This window comes from Thalia democratica, chromosome 3 (genome assembly GCF_965202585.1).
Source record: "Thalia democratica chromosome 3, ktThaDemo2.hap1.1, whole genome shotgun sequence".
NCBI classification, from domain to species: Eukaryota; Metazoa; Chordata; class Thaliacea; order Salpida; family Salpidae; genus Thalia; species Thalia democratica.
Window position 1 is genome coordinate 47,088,678 of NC_139167.1, and position 18,396 is coordinate 47,107,073.

At 26.3% G+C, this 18,396-nt stretch overlaps 1 protein-coding gene across 1 annotated transcript; it reads right to left on the reverse strand.

Annotated features, from left to right (window-relative positions):
• Positions 1-2,868: 2,868 nt before the first annotated feature.
• LOC145831213 (replication factor C subunit 5-like) lies at positions 2,869-14,344 on the reverse strand. The gene is made up of 5 exons (XM_082938357.1): positions 14,130-14,344; positions 11,157-11,230; positions 8,444-8,611; positions 3,683-3,920; positions 2,869-3,362 (listed from the first exon to the last, which is right to left on the reverse strand). The coding sequence occupies exons 1-5, from the start codon at positions 14,320-14,322 to the stop codon at positions 3,058-3,060; spliced, it is 978 nt and encodes a 325-aa protein (XP_082794483.1). The 5' UTR covers positions 14,323-14,344; the 3' UTR covers positions 2,869-3,057.
• Positions 14,345-18,396: the final 4,052 nt, after the last annotated feature.

Below are 18,396 nucleotides of genomic sequence, written 5' to 3' on the forward strand. Positions count from 1 at the left end.
TAATAATTTACTTGATAATATTTATCGTTAACAACAAATATATCTTTTCAGAATTTAGTTTAAGTACTGATGAGCTCATCGAGAGAAAAACTGTTTACTTCAACAAATTTAGAAATAGTTAAATTGTATTGTTTCTCATTCTGAAAGTAGAAATATTTGTTTATTTCAAAATATCAAAACATATTAAAGTATAATTTGAGTTTTCTGTAAATTTTCTCTTGTAAATGCTGTGGTAGAGATGGGCAATGTACGGCCCGCAGAGTAAACATAATCGGCTTGTAAATTTTTTCAAAGTTTAAGTGGAGTCCGGTCCGCAAAAGATAAAACTATGATTTGCGCGCATATAAATCTGGCACGCTCAGCCAAAAGATAAAGTTTGTACTAGTTTTTCTAACATCCGATAAGAAATACCAAAAAAAAGTTAAACTTAGGGAGATTTTAACTTAAACTAAATATATAAAAAAAAGTTAGTAAAAATAAAAGAAGTTTTACAATTACTAGGTTTAAAGAAGCTTGATTTATAATAGTTGTAATTAAAATTCTTAGCTCATTTAAAGTATGCAACTTAATATCTATGGAGTGTTTTAGCTGTTTATTTAGTGTCACATCTATTTAACGTCACAAAAACAGATAGTTAAACATCTAGAACAGTTTTCTTTGCTTGGAACAAAATAAACTTCTATGTTACAAGCTGATTTATTGTTTAAACAAAAAAAAAAAAACAGAACTGTAATGGCAAAATCGAATAAAGAAGTATAGCATTTCCAAGACTAAAAATGATAATTTAGTTTCGCTATAACTTGATAAACTCATACCTTCATTTAAACAGGATTCCAAACTTCTTCCAGGATTTTAAAAGTACGCGTTTTTGGGAATATTTTTTGTTTAAAGCTAAGTTAAAGGTTAATAACTGTGTTAAGTAGTATAACAACATTGAAAAGAATTCTTAAAGTTTCTTTAAATGTGTTTTTTAATAAAAAAAATTGATAATGACAAAAAATTATTTGTATATGGTAGATTTTTTGTGTTAAATAAGAATTATACCACTTAAAAGTTTATTGAACAAAAAAACGAGGCTAAAAGTATTTTATCCTAGGAGCTGGTGCACGAAGAACCTTTCGGTTATCGAGTCGCACACCAAGGTTACCTTTTAACGTCTTGTATAGGACAACTGTAATATATGTTATTTATGCTTAAATGTAAAAGTTGTTTGAAAATTCAAGATTATTGTTCAAAATCCCAGGTCTTATGGAATTTTTAAATTGAAAAATAACTCAAGTACCTTAGATCGCCAGTTCCTAAAGTAAATGGCGATACCATTTTTTCTTGTAACGGATTCATTTGGATTGAGGTTTCAACTCTGTACCAATGATATTGCTCCCTTTGGGGAACCGTGTCTTAGATTAATTGATGTTTAGAAGTTTTAATGCATCAATGTTAAAAAGAGTTTTTTAGCATAAGTAAAAAGCTACTGTACAAGCTAATTTTATTTGATAAAATGTATGAACATTTTCTTTTTAATTAGAACATATATTCCTTTAAATTTAGAGACTCTTTTAAGTAAGAATCACTTTTTAATTCTCAATGAAAAGTATTGGCAACGCACGCATCCTTGATGATAATAAATTTTTGTGAACATTAAAATGAATGTACAAACACTAATCAACAACCATACTAATTGCAAGTCATTGTAAGTTAAGTAAAAAAAGCAATGTTGTTGATATATTTTCAGTTGAACCAATTCATTGATAACTGATTTGCAGCCAAATTTACTGTTTATTTGTCCACAAGTTTGGATCATTGGTTTTGAGTAGTTGCTTTGGAATTTAATTCATTGATAACTGAGTTTCTGCCAAGACTACTGTTTATTACCCCAGCAGTTTGAACTAAAATAACAAGTTTTAACTGCTGTTATTTGCAAATTAATTAGGATTTATATTAATTTAAATTGTTGCAGTGCTAAGTTTTATATTCGATTAAATTGCCAATTTTCTAGGTATGTATTAAGTTGTACTGATTTTATAGCTGAATAAAATCGTTATTTAACATTGCTTGCTTGTTTTGATTTTATAAAATTGTTTGAAACTATTTAAACTCAAAGCTGAATCTAGAATATGGACCCTAATTATAAACCTCCCTCCAGCCTAGATTTAGCTAAGCTACCTACCAGAAACCCTTTACCGCGGTTTAACATTAACACTAATCCATCCGGGTCATCCCCCCCCAGAAATTTCAAGATAAACTTAAAACTTTATTTATATCTTTCTAACACTACTACTTAAAACTGTTTTCTAATTAATGTTCTATTGTAATACTAAAAACACTAGTAAATTTGTTAAACATTTAACACAATTATCATTAATTTTAAATACATTTCTTACAAGTTATTTGTTATCTAAGTCTCGAAATGGATTTGTAAGGTTTGTCTTTGTAAATTTGAAAACTTTATTATTATAAAAGTCAAAAATGAAACAACATAACATTTTTAGAGGACTGAAAGAGAATTTTTTTATGTTCACAGATCAAAAAGCACTGTTGAAATAGATTTTGACTTCTAACGTGCTATATATTTTTATAAAGTGTTTAAAAAAATCTTACATGAAATAAAACATTTTATTGATAAAAAATTCCAAAAAACAGTATCAAACTATTATTTAAAAAAATATATATATTTCTTATTTAGATTCTTTAATTCTTATTGTTATAAGTTTATATTTTTTAGAAAACATTTATAAAATATTATCTTTTTTTTGAACTAGAACCACAAATTCTTGTAAAATTAATTGTTTAATATTGTGTAACTAAGTCTTGAAAAAATAAACAAACCTATACTATGCAAAACTATCAAAATAGCTTTTTTGTTGTTGTTAATTTAGCTTAGTGAACAGTTTATAAAAATACTGTTAATAAAGTACTGAAATACTAAACAAAACATAGCACATATTCAAAAAAAAAACAATGTATAATGAAATAATATACAATTTTACTACTTACAAACTTGAAAAAATTCAACTACTTTATATCGAAATATCCTACTTAATATACGCCACACACAATTCAAGCCTTTGAAGCTGCCATGTTTTTAGCTTTTTGGAAACAGCTGACGAGGGAAGCTGTCTGTAGACGCTCGTTGGTGCCACTGGCGAGGCGCTGTTCGATCAGCGCCATTTTAGTGACCAGGTAAATTCGAATGTCGGTGGGAAAGTCGACGAGATGCACGAACGAGTGAAGCTCGGTGAGCAAATCGTGCAACGCGATTCCTTTTGCGTTTTTCATTTCAGTCACTTTGTTGTAAGCCTGCTCGTAACCATCGTTCAGCATCCACTGAAGCACGTTTTCCACGTCTTGCCGCTTCGGTCTGCCTGTTGTGCGTGGATAATTTAAACTCTTTTAATGTTTTAACTCCAAGAAAATTTGTGGTAACATAATTGACAATGCTCATAAGTAAATTTAATTCTAAAAAAAACTTGGCTGGTACTGTTTATCGTAAACGTATACAAAGTTTTATTAAACTTTATTAACTAACTTTTTTTGTTAACATTTGGTTACAACACTTTTTCAACATAAACAATTTAAACTGTTTTTTTATTTCAGTAAAACACACACTACGCTGTACAGTCGTTTTAAGAAATTTAAACTGACTAGCTTACAAGTAACTTTTAGCATAAGTACAGTTTCTAACCAGTGCAAATGTACACGTTGTCTTCGGTCACCTCGTCGAACGCCATGTGAGTCGACTGCAGCACATTGAGCGCCCTTCGCATGTCGCCGTTGGCCAATGTGACCAGCGCCTCCATTCCTCCTTCGTCGCACCTGACTCCCTCCTCCTTGATCACGTGATCAACGCGCGGCTTCATCTGATCGCTGGTCAGAGGACCGAATCTGAAAGAAGTGCATCTGGACCTGATGGCTGGAGTTATCTGTATAAAAAATAATGTGAATTAAGTCTTATGCCAAGGTTAACAATAGCTAATGATTATCTAAAAGACTAATTTGATTTAAGCAAAATACATCTAAAACAGTCTCAAGTTTGTATATTACTTATTGTTTAATTTATTTATGTTTTTTTAAAAAAATTGTTAAGTTTTTTTTTTGATTAGTAATAAATAAATATATTTATACAAACTTCGCCTGTACTTTACTGTTTTATTTATTCAGTGGACTGGTAAGCGGCAATTGATTTTTTAGTGAATAGAATATTAAACCAAATGTTATAAAAAAATGAATAGAGCAAAAGCTCTTGTTTTTTAATACTGTTTTTGTTTTATTTATACTAAGGGCATGGGAGTCCAACATTTTTTTTAATAAAAAATAACATTGGCTCTTATATGAAAGATTTAAGTACAAAACAAAATCCAGTTTTTATAGAATTAAAAAATCTTATTTAAACTTTGAGATATTGCAATTTTTGAAGAAAATTTCCGATACAAACGCATGGACCGCAAATTTTTCAAGGTCAGTTTTCCTCAAAATTTAAAAAATCACTAAAAATGCATCTCTTCTAATTTATCGAGCTTGAGACCTCAAACTTTCAGGAAACGTTCCTTTTATAGTTTAAAAATACTGAATGTTACAATTTAAAATGTAAAAAATAGGTGGCTTTCTTTAAAATATTTTTTAATTTTTCTAAAGAAAAAACTTCCTGCATTCAACCTAATTTAGTTTTATCAATGGACTATCTGTGAAAATTTGAAAAAGATTAGTTAAAAATGAAGTAGAAGATATATTTTCAATATAATAGTCTTTTTTCTCGTTTTTTTGTTTGCGCCTACCATTAGAAACCTAGTGAACACACCGATTTTGATTACCTTTATCTCAAAAGTTACTTTAAATTTTGTTACGCGCTTAAAAATGTTCGATAGCTCAGATAAAACTCTACTAAATAAGATTAAATTGTAAAAACCAAAGTGGACACCCTACTCCTTTAAAAGTGTTTCAGAAGTTAGGTAAGTTTAAGTGAGGCTGAACTTAATACTTTTTATGTCAAAAATTACCCGAATGGTCCATAATTTTTCCTCAAAAATAAGAAATGATTATTCAAACTGTAAGAAAATAACTAAATAAAGGTTTTTTTAAACTATATCAATATTGCCAAATATTCTTGAAAGAGTTGCTCGCGGGCTGCAATGTACAGAAAAAAGTCATCCGTGGGCAGCAGTTACTTAAAATAATTTTAAGTATAAAATTAAAAATTAGGTTTAAAAAGTATAACTAGCAAGTATGTTTTTGTTTGCAGGACGCACTTGATCCGCAAGCGGCAGTCTACCCTCTTCCATAATATAAAAATAAACTTTGGCTTTTACACACAAGCATAAAGTAAGATCTAAAAGTCGCTTTTGATAGAAAATAAACCCTTTATTTATCTTTAGAGAAGTTGGTTTTTAAAAAACATAAACCCAAATGTATGGACAGAATTTTACTTTTGCCTATTTAACTGAAAAAAAAGTACTAGAAATATATTTAGTTGTTTTCTTTTTGGTAGATATTTCTTAAATAGTTTAATAGCTTACATATGTTACATTTTTTATATATCAGAAATAAAAAAAGATGAACAAGAAAATTATATTTTTCTTAATTTTCCAATTTGTAAGCATTTTACCTCAAAAAAAAAATTCTTGCATTGTAACAAAAAATTGTTGTAATAATCATTTTATGAGCATAAGTAAAAAAAAAAATTTTCTTTTTTTTTTTAAGAACAATAATGTTTACGATCAATTAATAATGATATATTGCACGCTATTTTCATCAATGGATACATAGTAATAAATAACAGATAAATTTAACTTTTATAGTAACAAGGTTAAAATCAGCATAAACAAATATTAATTACATACAAAGTGTATAACACAAAACTAATCTAAATAATGATTATTAAAGCTGATTAAATACAAACATATAAACACTAGAAAGAGCATCATGCATGGTTGCCACTGATCAAGCTGAAAAAATTTTCTGACTTTTACCAAAATTTTCCTGACTTTTCTAAATGAAACTCTTAAATTAAACTTATTCTAAAATACATAATCTAACACTTGAAACTATATAAAGCTTTCAATCTAATTTTAATACAGGTTAAAAACAACAGTTTTTTTGATAAATTCTATCATCAAACTTCCAGTACATCACTTAAACTATCTGTGTATGAATGATGTTTGTAATAAACAGCTCTATCAGCAAAATACTTGTATTATTACCTTATAACACAGCTTGTATGAAAAAAGACACATTTTTTTAGAATTTTCTAGCATAAATGTATCTAGATAAACAAACGACATATAAGGAACTTTTACAACTAAAACCTTGAATTAATAACCAACTTTCACAACTAAAATATTAAAACAATAACAAATTTTTACAGTTGAAACCTTAAAACAATAAAGAACACATTTTTTTAGAATTTCCTAGCATAAATGTATCTAAATAAACGAAACGACACATAAGGAACTTTTACAGTTAAAACCTTAAATCAATAAGGAACTTTCACAACTAAAATCTTAAAACAATAACGAACTTTTACAGTTAAAACATTAAAACAATAAAGAACTTAATCAAATACTGTTTTTTTTAATGTATGTACAAAAATTTATTTTCTCCGTTTTTTTTATTAGCACTTCAACCTCTTCATCTAATAAAGATATGGTTTCCTTCATCTGAACTGCATTCCGCTTCATTTTCTTGGCAGTTAAAATAATTTGCCTCATTTTATTTAAATCGCTCTATCTGCTGCCCCTACACTTGTTGAAGAGAATATTTTTTATAAATCAAGCCACAACTTGTGGCCTTCATTTCTTTTCTTTTGGCACTGATTTATTTTTAATTTCATTTATATAATATTTCCTCTTATCATTTAGTATAAAATTTGTAACAAATAAATATACTCTTATTTACTTTAAAAACTTAAGTTACTCTACAAAAAATACAAATAATAAGTAAAGTTAATCTTGGCATATACCTCTCTTATAACTTATTTTATAAATTTAAACAACTTTGAAAAAATTATAAAGAGGTAAAGTATACACATTAACTTGATACATAAAATACTAAACTAACTGCTTAGTTATAAAGAACTCAATTATTTAAACAAAAAACACTTTGATTCTAAAATTATGCTAGATAAACTTTTGTGTATATATCACAGTTTCACTATGGAAGTGTCCTTGCTACAGATCATCAATACTAAAAAGCTTACAAAATCTGCTTGTTCAAGTAGGGTACTTGTTCAATATGTTAATAAAAAAATTTTGCAGTTTTGTAAAGGATATTTTACTAATTTATACCAGATGAAGGCATTGTAAATAAAAACAAATATTTTCGTAAATTTCTAGGAAAATTTTGGAATTTTTTCTGACTTAAAAGGACTTTTAATTTAATTAATTTTTACCATTTGAAGGCTAGGGAAAACAAGAAATTTTGTAAATTTAAACTGACAAAATCTGACTTTTTTTTAAATTTATCAAATTTCCTGACTTTTTTTCAAAACCCCCCATTTTTTCCCGACTTTTGTCATTTTTAAAAACTTTTCCTGACCGAGTGGCAACCCTGATCATGTAAATATAGCAACACTATAGTCAAATTAATTTTTGCTACAAAGGGTAGGTTTTCTATTTAAAATACATATAGCTACCACTTTGACTAGGTCAAACACTTTACAAAAACTTTTAATTATGATAAATCTCTCGAACTGAAATTTTCGGCAAAACCTGGGCTTTTCACCAAATGTTCAGCAATAGCAGATCTTTTTACTGCATTCATAATTTTATTAGACTTCTTTTCTTTTTCAGCTAATTTCAAAAATTTATCAATGCAAGCAGGTATATGTTCTTTGACCGTTTTCTTCAGCAATCTAGTTGATAAACCGATATAGCTATTGTTACAATCCACTGATGAAAACAGCGTAAAAAACATCTGGATTTTTTTCTATTGAGTGTCTTTTGTATATTGTTCAAAATTATTTTCGACTTCAAATGTTTGTAATATAAACCTAACTATATTTAAGATGATTAAGATTACACTGGTAAAATTTGAGAACATGTACTAAAAACTGTAGAAGAGTAAAGATTTGTATTTTTTTTTCTTTTTAATAAAATCATTTCAAAAGGAACTTATTCAATTCTCCAACTTTGTTTTGTTATACACATATTGAAAACTATTTTAAGTAGATTGGAAAAAGCAACTACTAGGTAAACTATATAACTTTCGAATAAGATCAATTTATAAAAAAAAGTGCTTTACTAATTTAATAGTCTTAACTAAACAACAATTGTTTTACTGTAACACATATCTTGAGGTATGTAAGACTGACTCAAGTTAGGAAAATAAAGTTTTTAAAATGATGATTATTAATAATGTAATAAGTTTTATAAAACAAGTAAATTTTAATTTGAAAAAAGTTCTATAAGTAGATAACTAAAATTATATTAATTACTTAAAATACTAACAATACCTTTGACAAATAGTTGCATATAAGACAAAATCGTGTGTTCTCTGTAAACTTTTCCATTACCCTTCTTAATGCATTTTGAGCATCATTTGTCATTGCATCAGCTTCATCTAATATTATCAACTTAAACCCTTTGTTAAAAATAGTCCTTGTAGAAGCAAAGTCCATGATCTAGTTAAAATTAAAAAATTCAGTTAAAAAAGAAATCAATGTAATGTAACCAAATCTGTAAATCATATTTCAATTTAAGTTAGTATAGTTTATTAAAAGAGATCAGACAAGTTCGATTTATAATCTCAATTAATTTAAACTATTAATGTTGAATCTTCAAAAACAGCATTTCTCATAAGTTAAGTGAACAGCTAATTAAGAAGCCTAACAAAAATAAAACCTTTTTTTTAATTAATAGAAGAAAAATGAACATGAGGTATAAGTAGTTTACGCCAGACGTAAAGAAAATGTTTTAAAAATTTGAAAAAAAAAAACTAAGGATGACTCAAAGAATCACAAAACTGTGCTCAATCAATACTGTGTTTAATATTTGATTGTTTAATAATAGACTCTCATTCATAAACTAACAAAACATTAATAGACAACAATGTTTATCCCCTAATTCCCACTAAGCATCGAGTGCAGAACTATCAACCCAAGCAAGAATCATCTAGGTAAAATAAGTAAGAATATACTAGAAAATATTGTAAACCAAATTAAAAAGAAGTCAACTTTAATCCAATGGAAGAATTCTTACGAAGTCATTGAATGGTTTAACAGTATAAATGAAAAAATGCTTTGTTAATTTCGATATCCAAAAATTTTACCCGAGTATCAAACTAACACACCTTATAAATGCTATAGAGTTTGCAAGAAAGTTCACAGAGATAAGTGAAGAAGATGTGAAGATTATAACACACACTTGTAATTCAGTTCTCACCTACGATGGAAAAGTATGGACCAAGAAAAATCAAGAATCATCGTTTGACGTCCCTATGGGGTCATACTTTGGAGCTGAGTTATGCGACCTTATTGGTCTACACATTCTTGATAGATTAGGGAAAACATACAAGTCAAACCAGATAGGCCTATATAGGGATGATGGCTTGGCGATTATCAAGCACAAAAACAACCAGGACCTCGAGAATATAAAAAAACAAACAATAAAGACTTTTAATGACATTGGGTTTACGATAACAATGGAAATTGGTATAACTAAATGCAACTTCTTGGACATCACACTAGACCTCGCAAACAATTGCCATATGCCATACAGAAAAGAAAACTCCTCAATCAGATATATCAGTAGTAACTCCAACCACCCGAAGATAATCAAGAAAAACCTACCCAAAATTATTGAGAAAAGACTAAATAGACTGTCCACAGACCTAAGAACCTTTGATGATGCAAAACATAGCTACCAAATTGCACTGCTCCAATCCAACTTCAAACACAAGCTTGAATATGAAAACAAAACCAACCCTATTGACAAGAAGAAACGTAAACGAACAAGAAAAATTATGTACTTTAATCCCCCATACTGCCAGTCAGTAAAAACCAACATTGGGAGGAAATTCTTAGACCTAATTGACAAACATTTCAAAACAGAGAGCATGAAAAAGATCTTCAACAGAAGTAATTGCAAAATATCATACTGTTGTATGGATAATGTCAAATCACTAATAAGTAGCCACAATAAGAAGATACTAAATAAACTGAATCATAAGAACAACCAAGAGGATAAAACGTGCAACTGCCGCGACAAAGACTCCTGCCCCTTAAGTGGCAAATGTTTGCAGGGGAATGTTGTTTATAAGGCGACGATTACCAGTCAGATCGAAACAAAAGAATACGTAGGATCCACAGGAGGCCAGTTCAAAAAAAGATGGTATGCGCACATTAGTGACATTAAGAATGAAAATAACAAGGGAACAGAGCTTTCCAAGTACATTTGGAGACTAAAAAACAATAACACCTGCTACGATTTAAGATGGAGCATAATGCATAAGATCAGAGAAATAAAGAAAATAGGTAAAATCTGTAAGACTTGCAATTTGGAAAAAATAGAAATAGCACTTGCTAATAAGAAACGAATTTTAAACAAAAGACAAGAGCTCTTCTACACCTGCCCGCACTTTAGGAAATTTTATTTCAAAACTTAGCGTATTAATTCTTTTATCTTTTATTTCTATTTTTGTTATTACTTGTACCCTCATTTGTTAAGCGCAATTTTGTTTTGTGTTGTTATAAGCTAAATCCAAATTTATATAGAACAAATCATCTATTGTAAGTATAAATCATATTTAAAATTTGAAAAGTCTTTTTCATTATTATAAAACTATTAATTTTGTTAATTAATTATCTAGTAATAACACTATACATTTTTTAAATTTAATTTGAATTCAATTATAATTTTTTGCATTATTGTATTTTTTTAAGTTGTCCATCGTCTTATGTTTATTTTATTTTGTAGGCCTGAAGATCCCTTAGGGGAGAAACATTGTTGCCTTGTAAATAAATAAATTTAAAAATTAACTTTGTCTCCAAAACCAAAATTGTCGAGACCTGTTGTGCCCAAGGAATAATCCTTGCATATATAAAACATTAATAGACTTATCTTACAAAATACTAAAAAAAAAATTTTTAATACAGTCCAAAAATAAAAATTTCTCTAGATCAGCAAACTAGTATATTTCAAAGCTAAAGTAAATAATTATATTCTAACTTGATTTCTAACTACTGAAATTCCTCTATCATCTGATGCATTCAATTCCAGTACCATACTTGAAAATTCTTTTTCTATGAAGTACTTTATTCATTTAATTATGAAGTAAAAATTAAGTTTTAAATTAAAATAATGTTTAGTTGTAAACTAAACAACAATAGTACTCAACTTGTGTAGACATAGGATTTATTTAAGATTTAAGATTTTATTTAAACAGATTTTAACTAGGGTATATATACAATGTTTCGCCCAGTAGGACTGTTCAGATAAAAACTAAATCGGAAATATGTAGTAAAACAAATAAATATAATATATATATCAAAATAAAAACAAAACAAGACACTGAAATATTGCTATCTTAAGAACTAAAATAAACCGAAATAAAATATAGTGTAAACTTGTACCTAGATCTTAAATTTAAACTTTAGAAACTAAAAAATTATGTTGTAAAGCCACAATTTGAGTTTTTTAAGTTTTTTAGGAAGTCAGAGGTGAGTTGTTATTGTTAGCTTTTGAAAATAACAACACTAAAAACGACAACAGAATATCTTTTGTCATATCAGGGAGCTTAAGAGCCTGAAAATATCTGCAGTAAATGCAATCTTGAGAACATAGAGCTAGAGCTGACAATGACATTACTTGAAAATAATTCATGATTTACCATGTACACATTTCAAAAAATCTTTACTAAAAACTGTAATGATTATCAGTTAAAATATTTTTACCTTCATAGTGACAATATTTTTCTAATCATCTTTAATTCTAAATACTTAAATATTAAACTTTATTGTGATAACTAATTGCTACCTAAAAAACATACTACTAAAACAACGCCTTAATAAATCCTAAACATTTTTACTTTTTTCTTTCTTATTCTAAAAGATAGTTACATCAAGATGACAAGAACTAGTTTAAGTTTTCAGTTATTTGTTTCATAGTTCATTTAGTAAAAATAGCAGTTAAAATATTCAATTTTATACTAATTTAATCACTCACGCAAAACTTTCATAGGTAAGTTAGTTTTAATGGTTTCAAATGTTTCAACATTTTAAATAAATATCTTCTAGTTACACAAATTTCAAAGCCTAGTTTATATCTTAATCAAATAACGCTGTTATCATTATTTAAATTTTTTATTTAAATAAGTAGTTTTTGTAACCAAGATGTAATTTTCTGTTGCATGTTATTGTTATTTTACAGTAGCTTACCAATGTGACAACATATTCTGCTGTTTTAGTTATAAAATTCAAGTTAAATTATTAGATATAAATATACTCAAACTATATTTTGTTGGATTTGTTTTGCTTCATAAGAATATAAGTATTTAGTCTTATGTAACTTACTTGGAAATATTTTTATAACTTTATTTAAATCTAATAAGTCAATGGTTTTTAAATTAAAATATACAGACAGTTTGCTCCGAAAGTACCTTATTTTTTCAAGGATTACTGGATAATGACAAATAAAGTGTTATTTTTTTGACAAATAAAGTTAGAAAAAAATTGTCAAACTAATAATTAAAATATTTTTAAAAAATTTGAAATGTTTTTTTTAACAATGATAGAAGTATCAAATTTAAATACTTACGCTAACTGGCATAGCTTCTATTGTAAACAGATTTTTAAAAAATTGGTTTGTTGCTCTAAATATGCTAGAATATAAGATTTTTGGCCGTTAATTTTCAAGGAAAAAAAAAACTCCTGAACTTGGTAGTCCACTGTATTTTTGAAACTTGTTCTCTTCAAGTAAGGTTCAATTTATCAAATAATTTTAGTTATTTGTTTGATAAATAAAATTAAATTTTGAAATTGAAACCATAATAGAATAAAATCACTTTTTATTTAAAGTTAATCAAGTTTTTACACTAGGCAAAGTTAATAAGGTTTTTTGTATATTTCTTCAAAGTTTTCTAAATTTGCCTAAAGTTTTTTGAAAAAAGTATCAAAACTATTCTAAATTTCTTCTGTATTTTTTAAAGAATAATTTTTTGGTTCATTTATAGTATAAATTAAATTTGAGGTAAAAAACTGTCTTAAACAGAATTACAACATTAAAAAGATACTATAAATACTATAAAGTTGTTTAAGAAATAAATAATAATGATATTTATATTTGTTAAAATAAATTTTTTTATACCTTAAACAAATTTCATTACTTTAAATGTAACAATACTTTAAAATTCCAGGTTTTTTGATAATTTTTGTTCAAAATTTCATGTTTTTCCAGATTCCAGGTTTTTAGGCAAACCTTGTACCAAGAACTAAGAGCAAAATTTACAGTATAAGATAGGGTAGCCACTGGTTTTTGAGAAATATCTTCCAGGTTTTTTGGTTCATTTTAGTCTTAAGTTAATTTTAAGGTTAAAAACAATGTTAAGTATTATAACAACATTGAAAAGATACTGTAAAGCTACTGTTTTTTCATAATTTTTTTTATGATGACAAGTTTTTTATCTTTATGATAGATTTTTAGCATCAAATCAAAATTTTACTACTTAACATGTAAAAACTATTTAAAATTCCAGGTTTTTTATTGATTTTTGGTCAAAATTCTTGGATTTTCCAGGGTTCCAGGTTTTGTGACCACCCTGATAGAAAATCATTATTATTCTGGACAAAATGTTAACTGACATATAAGACAAATAATACATTGCTGGCTGTAAGTTGTTTACCCCTATTTTATTTAAACTATCAAATAAGGGTATACTATCAAAATCCACTTGATTTTAAAAAATACTTTTTTTTTTATTAATTTATATTATATATTTTAGTTTTTATTTTATTTATTTTTCACTATCACTGTTACCCCTAACCCTTGATCGGTAAGCGGTTCTTGAATTTGACTGGAATTTGAACGTGTCCCCTAATAAGATTTAATGATAATTTTTGAAACTAAAACGTTGGCCTCCCTTATGGCTTTAACCTAACCAATACCAGCTATAAAGAAATAACAATTATATGATATTAAACTAACTATTGTAGAGCTGCTTAGCACATGCTAGAATACTTGAAGTTTTTCCAGTTCCAGGTGGTCCATGAAACAATAAGTGGGGTAGACAATCTTCATCAATAAACTTTTTTATGGTGTTTATGATGTCTTCATGTGAAATTAGATCATCTAACTTACTAGGTCTGTACTTTTCAACCCAAGGTAGTTTATTATCCATTTTTATTGAAATTATGCTACTGATAACTTTTTTGTAAAGGTTATTAATTTTTTCATAAGATAAACATGGTAAAAAAGTTAGTGAATAAGTATGTATACTAATCTGGTATTTTAGTTCTTACAAAAAATTGCTACTCCTGACTTGTTATTATTATTATTTTTATATAATATTTTATTTGTTATATTACTCAATTTAGAATAATAAGTTGACACAAGTCTCAATTTTTAATACCTATTTATTTTACACCTGATATAAATATTTTAAAAAATCTTAAATTAGAGTAACTGAAGAAATTTCTATATAAGTATGAAAAAAAAACTTGAAAAAAAACTACTTTTATTAAGTAAAAATACCAAAAATAATTACAAAAAGACTATATAAAAACAACATTTTAAGAAAAAAACTTGAGTTGAAAAATTTGCTTGAGGTTATTTGTAATACATTTAAAATGGTCTGAATTTTTGAAAAATTATTTAATACCCTATGGTAGCTACTGCGCTTTTTGAATTTTTCATACTAGTCTTGAGTTATCCTTATTAGCCTGAGTGTGTAACAACCCTTTTATATTTATTAAATCACTAAGAGCATAACTGTTCTTATAGTTAATGATCACAAAAGGCTAAGGAAAATGCTTTTGTTGTTTAATTAGAGCTTGCTAATTTTTATAATGAACAGTAAAAAAAGTTGTATCAGGGTGGCCACAGATTTTTGAGAAACTTCTTTCAAGTTTTTATAAGTTCATGTTTTTGGGTCTATTTTTAGTTTAAAATTAAGTTTTAACTATAAATCCTTATTAATTTTTTAACAACAATGAAAAGATACTGTAAAGCTACTTTAAATGTGTTTTTTAATTAACCAATTTTTGATAATAAAAAAAAAATTTTATCTATATGATAGGTTTTTGTGTCAGTACAAATTTTCTCTATTCAACATGTAAAAACTGTTTAAACTTCCAGGTTTTTTAGTGACTTTAATTAAAATATTTAAACAAACTAACGAATTAAATTTTAATTTATTTAGATGTACAATACTTTATAAACTTTAACTAATAGTAATTTGGTAACAATAACATACTTAAAGCTAGAAAGAAATTAATACAGATAAACATTTATTGTTTAACTAAATAAAAATTCTTAAATTTAAAGAATAAGTTTACAATAATTTTAATAAATTTTAATGCACTTTCTATGATATATAAGTCTAGATCTTTTACTCTCAGACAGGTGCTCTCAATAATCATAATTTCTAACAACAGAAAGTGATTTAAAATGTACTTTATATATATATCAACATGCAGTTGAAAAGACATTAATTCAGTAATATTCTTCTGCCTTGCTGACTTGACACATTTTATATTCTAAATCAAAAAACTAAAAGTAAAACAGCAGAAGAATTTGTTTTTTTTTTGAGTTTTTGGACGTTAATCACATTATGAATGACAGAGAAAAAGGTGGATTTTATGTAATTAATTATGTAAAACCAACTGCAATAAATAGTGTACTGTATACATCAATGAAAGGTTTTATCACCCACGCTCTATATAGAATGTCAATTGTATTTAGCAAGTCGATACAGTTGAGAAGGCTTTGTGAACGTGATGACAATTATTTACAAGCTCTAAATGTTTTGAAGGTTAAATGTTTAAATTCGGTAATATCTTTCTGCCTAGCTGACTTGACACATTTTATATTCTAAATGAAAAAATAAAAGTAAAATGGTAGAAGAATTTGCTTTTTATATTATAAAAAAAAGTACAATTTTACAGACAAAATTTGCATATTTAGTGTAATAATGATGTCATAATACAACAAAAGCAGTTTATGCCTATAATTATATGCTTTCATTTAAGATATAAATTATAAGTCTAGGACATGTATAAGTAATTTTATTACTGTTTAAGTCAAAAAATCAAAAAACATGTGATTATTAGGGTTGAAATCAGTTTTTTGGTAGCAACTTTTTTTTTTGCAAAATTATCAATTTTTTCAGATTCTTTTTACTAAGCAAAAACACATCCAAATCATATGTACATATTTGAATTTTACAATATGACCTAAAAATGTGCTGTAATTCCTACCCCTACATTTTACAGACAAATTTTGCACATTTAGGGTGATTATGACGTCATAATACATCAAAATCAGTTAATATGTCTTTAAATATATGTCAATCAGTATAAGCTTTCATTTAAGACTTAAATTATAAATTTAGGACATGTATAAGTGATTTTATTACTGTTTAAGTCAAAAAATTGATAAGTATGTGATTTTTGGGGGTGAAATTAGTTTTTTGGGCAGCAAACTTTTTTTTGAATATTTTCAAATTTTTTTATCAGATTCTTCTTAATGAAGCAAAAAAACATCCAAATCATATGTACTCGAATGAATATTACAATATGATTAAAAAAATGTTCTGTACTCCCTACCCCTAGATGATGACAATTTTTTTTATTTATATGATAGATTTTTGAGTCAAATCAAAATTTTACTACTGAACATTTGAAAATTGTTAAAATTCCAGGTTTTTTACAAATTTTCCCAAATTCCAGGTTTTTTTGCCTAAATTGTCAAATTCCAGGTAAAGTGGCAACCCTGTTAAAGTCAAAGGACCGTTCTCTAGAAAAAAAGTTTTAAATTAGCTATTAAGATAAGGGAAATAATTGGGTTTAAAGTTTGGAAATTTATATAAAATTCCTAAAAAATGCTGTCAAACTAAGTTCCCGCTAGTTATTTTTTTATGTTCATAAAAATTAGATTAGCATTTATATTTTTTGAGTATATTAATTAGGCTTCAATAGCATTGGTGCAGCCTAGGTTGTAGAAAGTTGTATTATGTATTTTTTTTATTATGTTAGTGTATTTGTAAACAATTAAATTAAACTGTCTACATTTTATCTGTGTAAATAAACTTACCACAGATGTTTTTGTGTTATAACTTTATTCCGACTAACAGCGTTTCACTGCTCTCAAATAAATTTAAGAAAATATCTACGGAGTCTGTTCTTAAATTTATTTGAATGCAGTGAAACGCCATTAGCCGGAATAATGTTTTAAAACAAAAACATCTGTGGTATATATTCTTATAAGCTTAGCTTATCAGGATCCCTAGGATTTAACGCTCTTATTTATCTCTATATTTACTTTGTCAAACAAAAGTTAAGTATTTAAATCATAAGCTGAAATAACTAATAAAAAATATAATTGGTTGACTTATTTTATTATTATTATTGCTTTTAATTTTTTTTACAAAGAAAATTAATTTAAATTTTTAGTGTTTGTTTACTTTATTATTTTTGGTTTTGTTAAACTCTTAGATTTAGATATTTATTTAAGTTTGTAAAAACTGATAATTTTAAATAAACTGATAATTTTAAATAAAAGGGTATATACATACAATTTTTTTATTTAGTTTAAGCATTGTTTTTTATTGGTTACATTTTTATTTTATTTTTTTAATCTTTTAATATTAAAGCTTTATTTTGTTTTTTAATTTCTTAAATTTAATAACTTTATTTTATAACTACTTATTTTTGATTAAATTAATAGTATAATCCAAATTTTTAAACATAATTTTTAAAACTTAAAACTTATTATTATTTTATTTTTTTTATCATATAAAATTTATTAAAGGTTAAACTATTTGCTAAAGTTATTGATTAATTTTAAATTTAAAAACATTTCAGATTAAAACTTTACCTTTTAAACATAGAATTCAATATACATTTTATGTGTATTTAATGTTAATTACTATTATATATATTTTTATTTAGGAAAATATTTAATGTTGTAAAGTTTAATAGTCTCATTTTTCATAGAGTTTAAATTTTGACAGTTAAGTTTCTTTTTCAATTTTAATTTAAAGTTGGGTATGCGACTTGATGACCTATAGGTCTTTTTATGTACCCAGGTCTTTGAGCTTTTTGAACTGAAAAAACTTTTTGAGCATTTTTTTGTTTTTGTTCAATAAACACAAACACATTCATAAATGTGATATTATGAATGATTATTATGAATGATTTAATTCCTATTTAATTCCTTGGTACTTGATAATATACTTCATAATATCATTTGTATT

Excerpts from the sequence above, each read along its gene's own strand:
- LOC145831213 (XM_082938357.1), bottom strand. The coding sequence starts at position 14,322 with ATGGATAATAAACTACCTTGGGTTGAAAAGTACAGACCTAGTAAGTTA. Across the intron at positions 11,231-14,129 it reads TGCTAAGCAGCTCTACAATA|AAAAAGAATTTTCAAGTATG; the intron begins GTTAGTTTAATA and ends AGTACTTCATAG. Across the intron at positions 3,363-3,682 it reads CAACGTGTACATTTGCACTG|GCAGACCGAAGCGGCAAGAC; the intron begins GTTAGAAACTGT and ends CACGCACAACAG.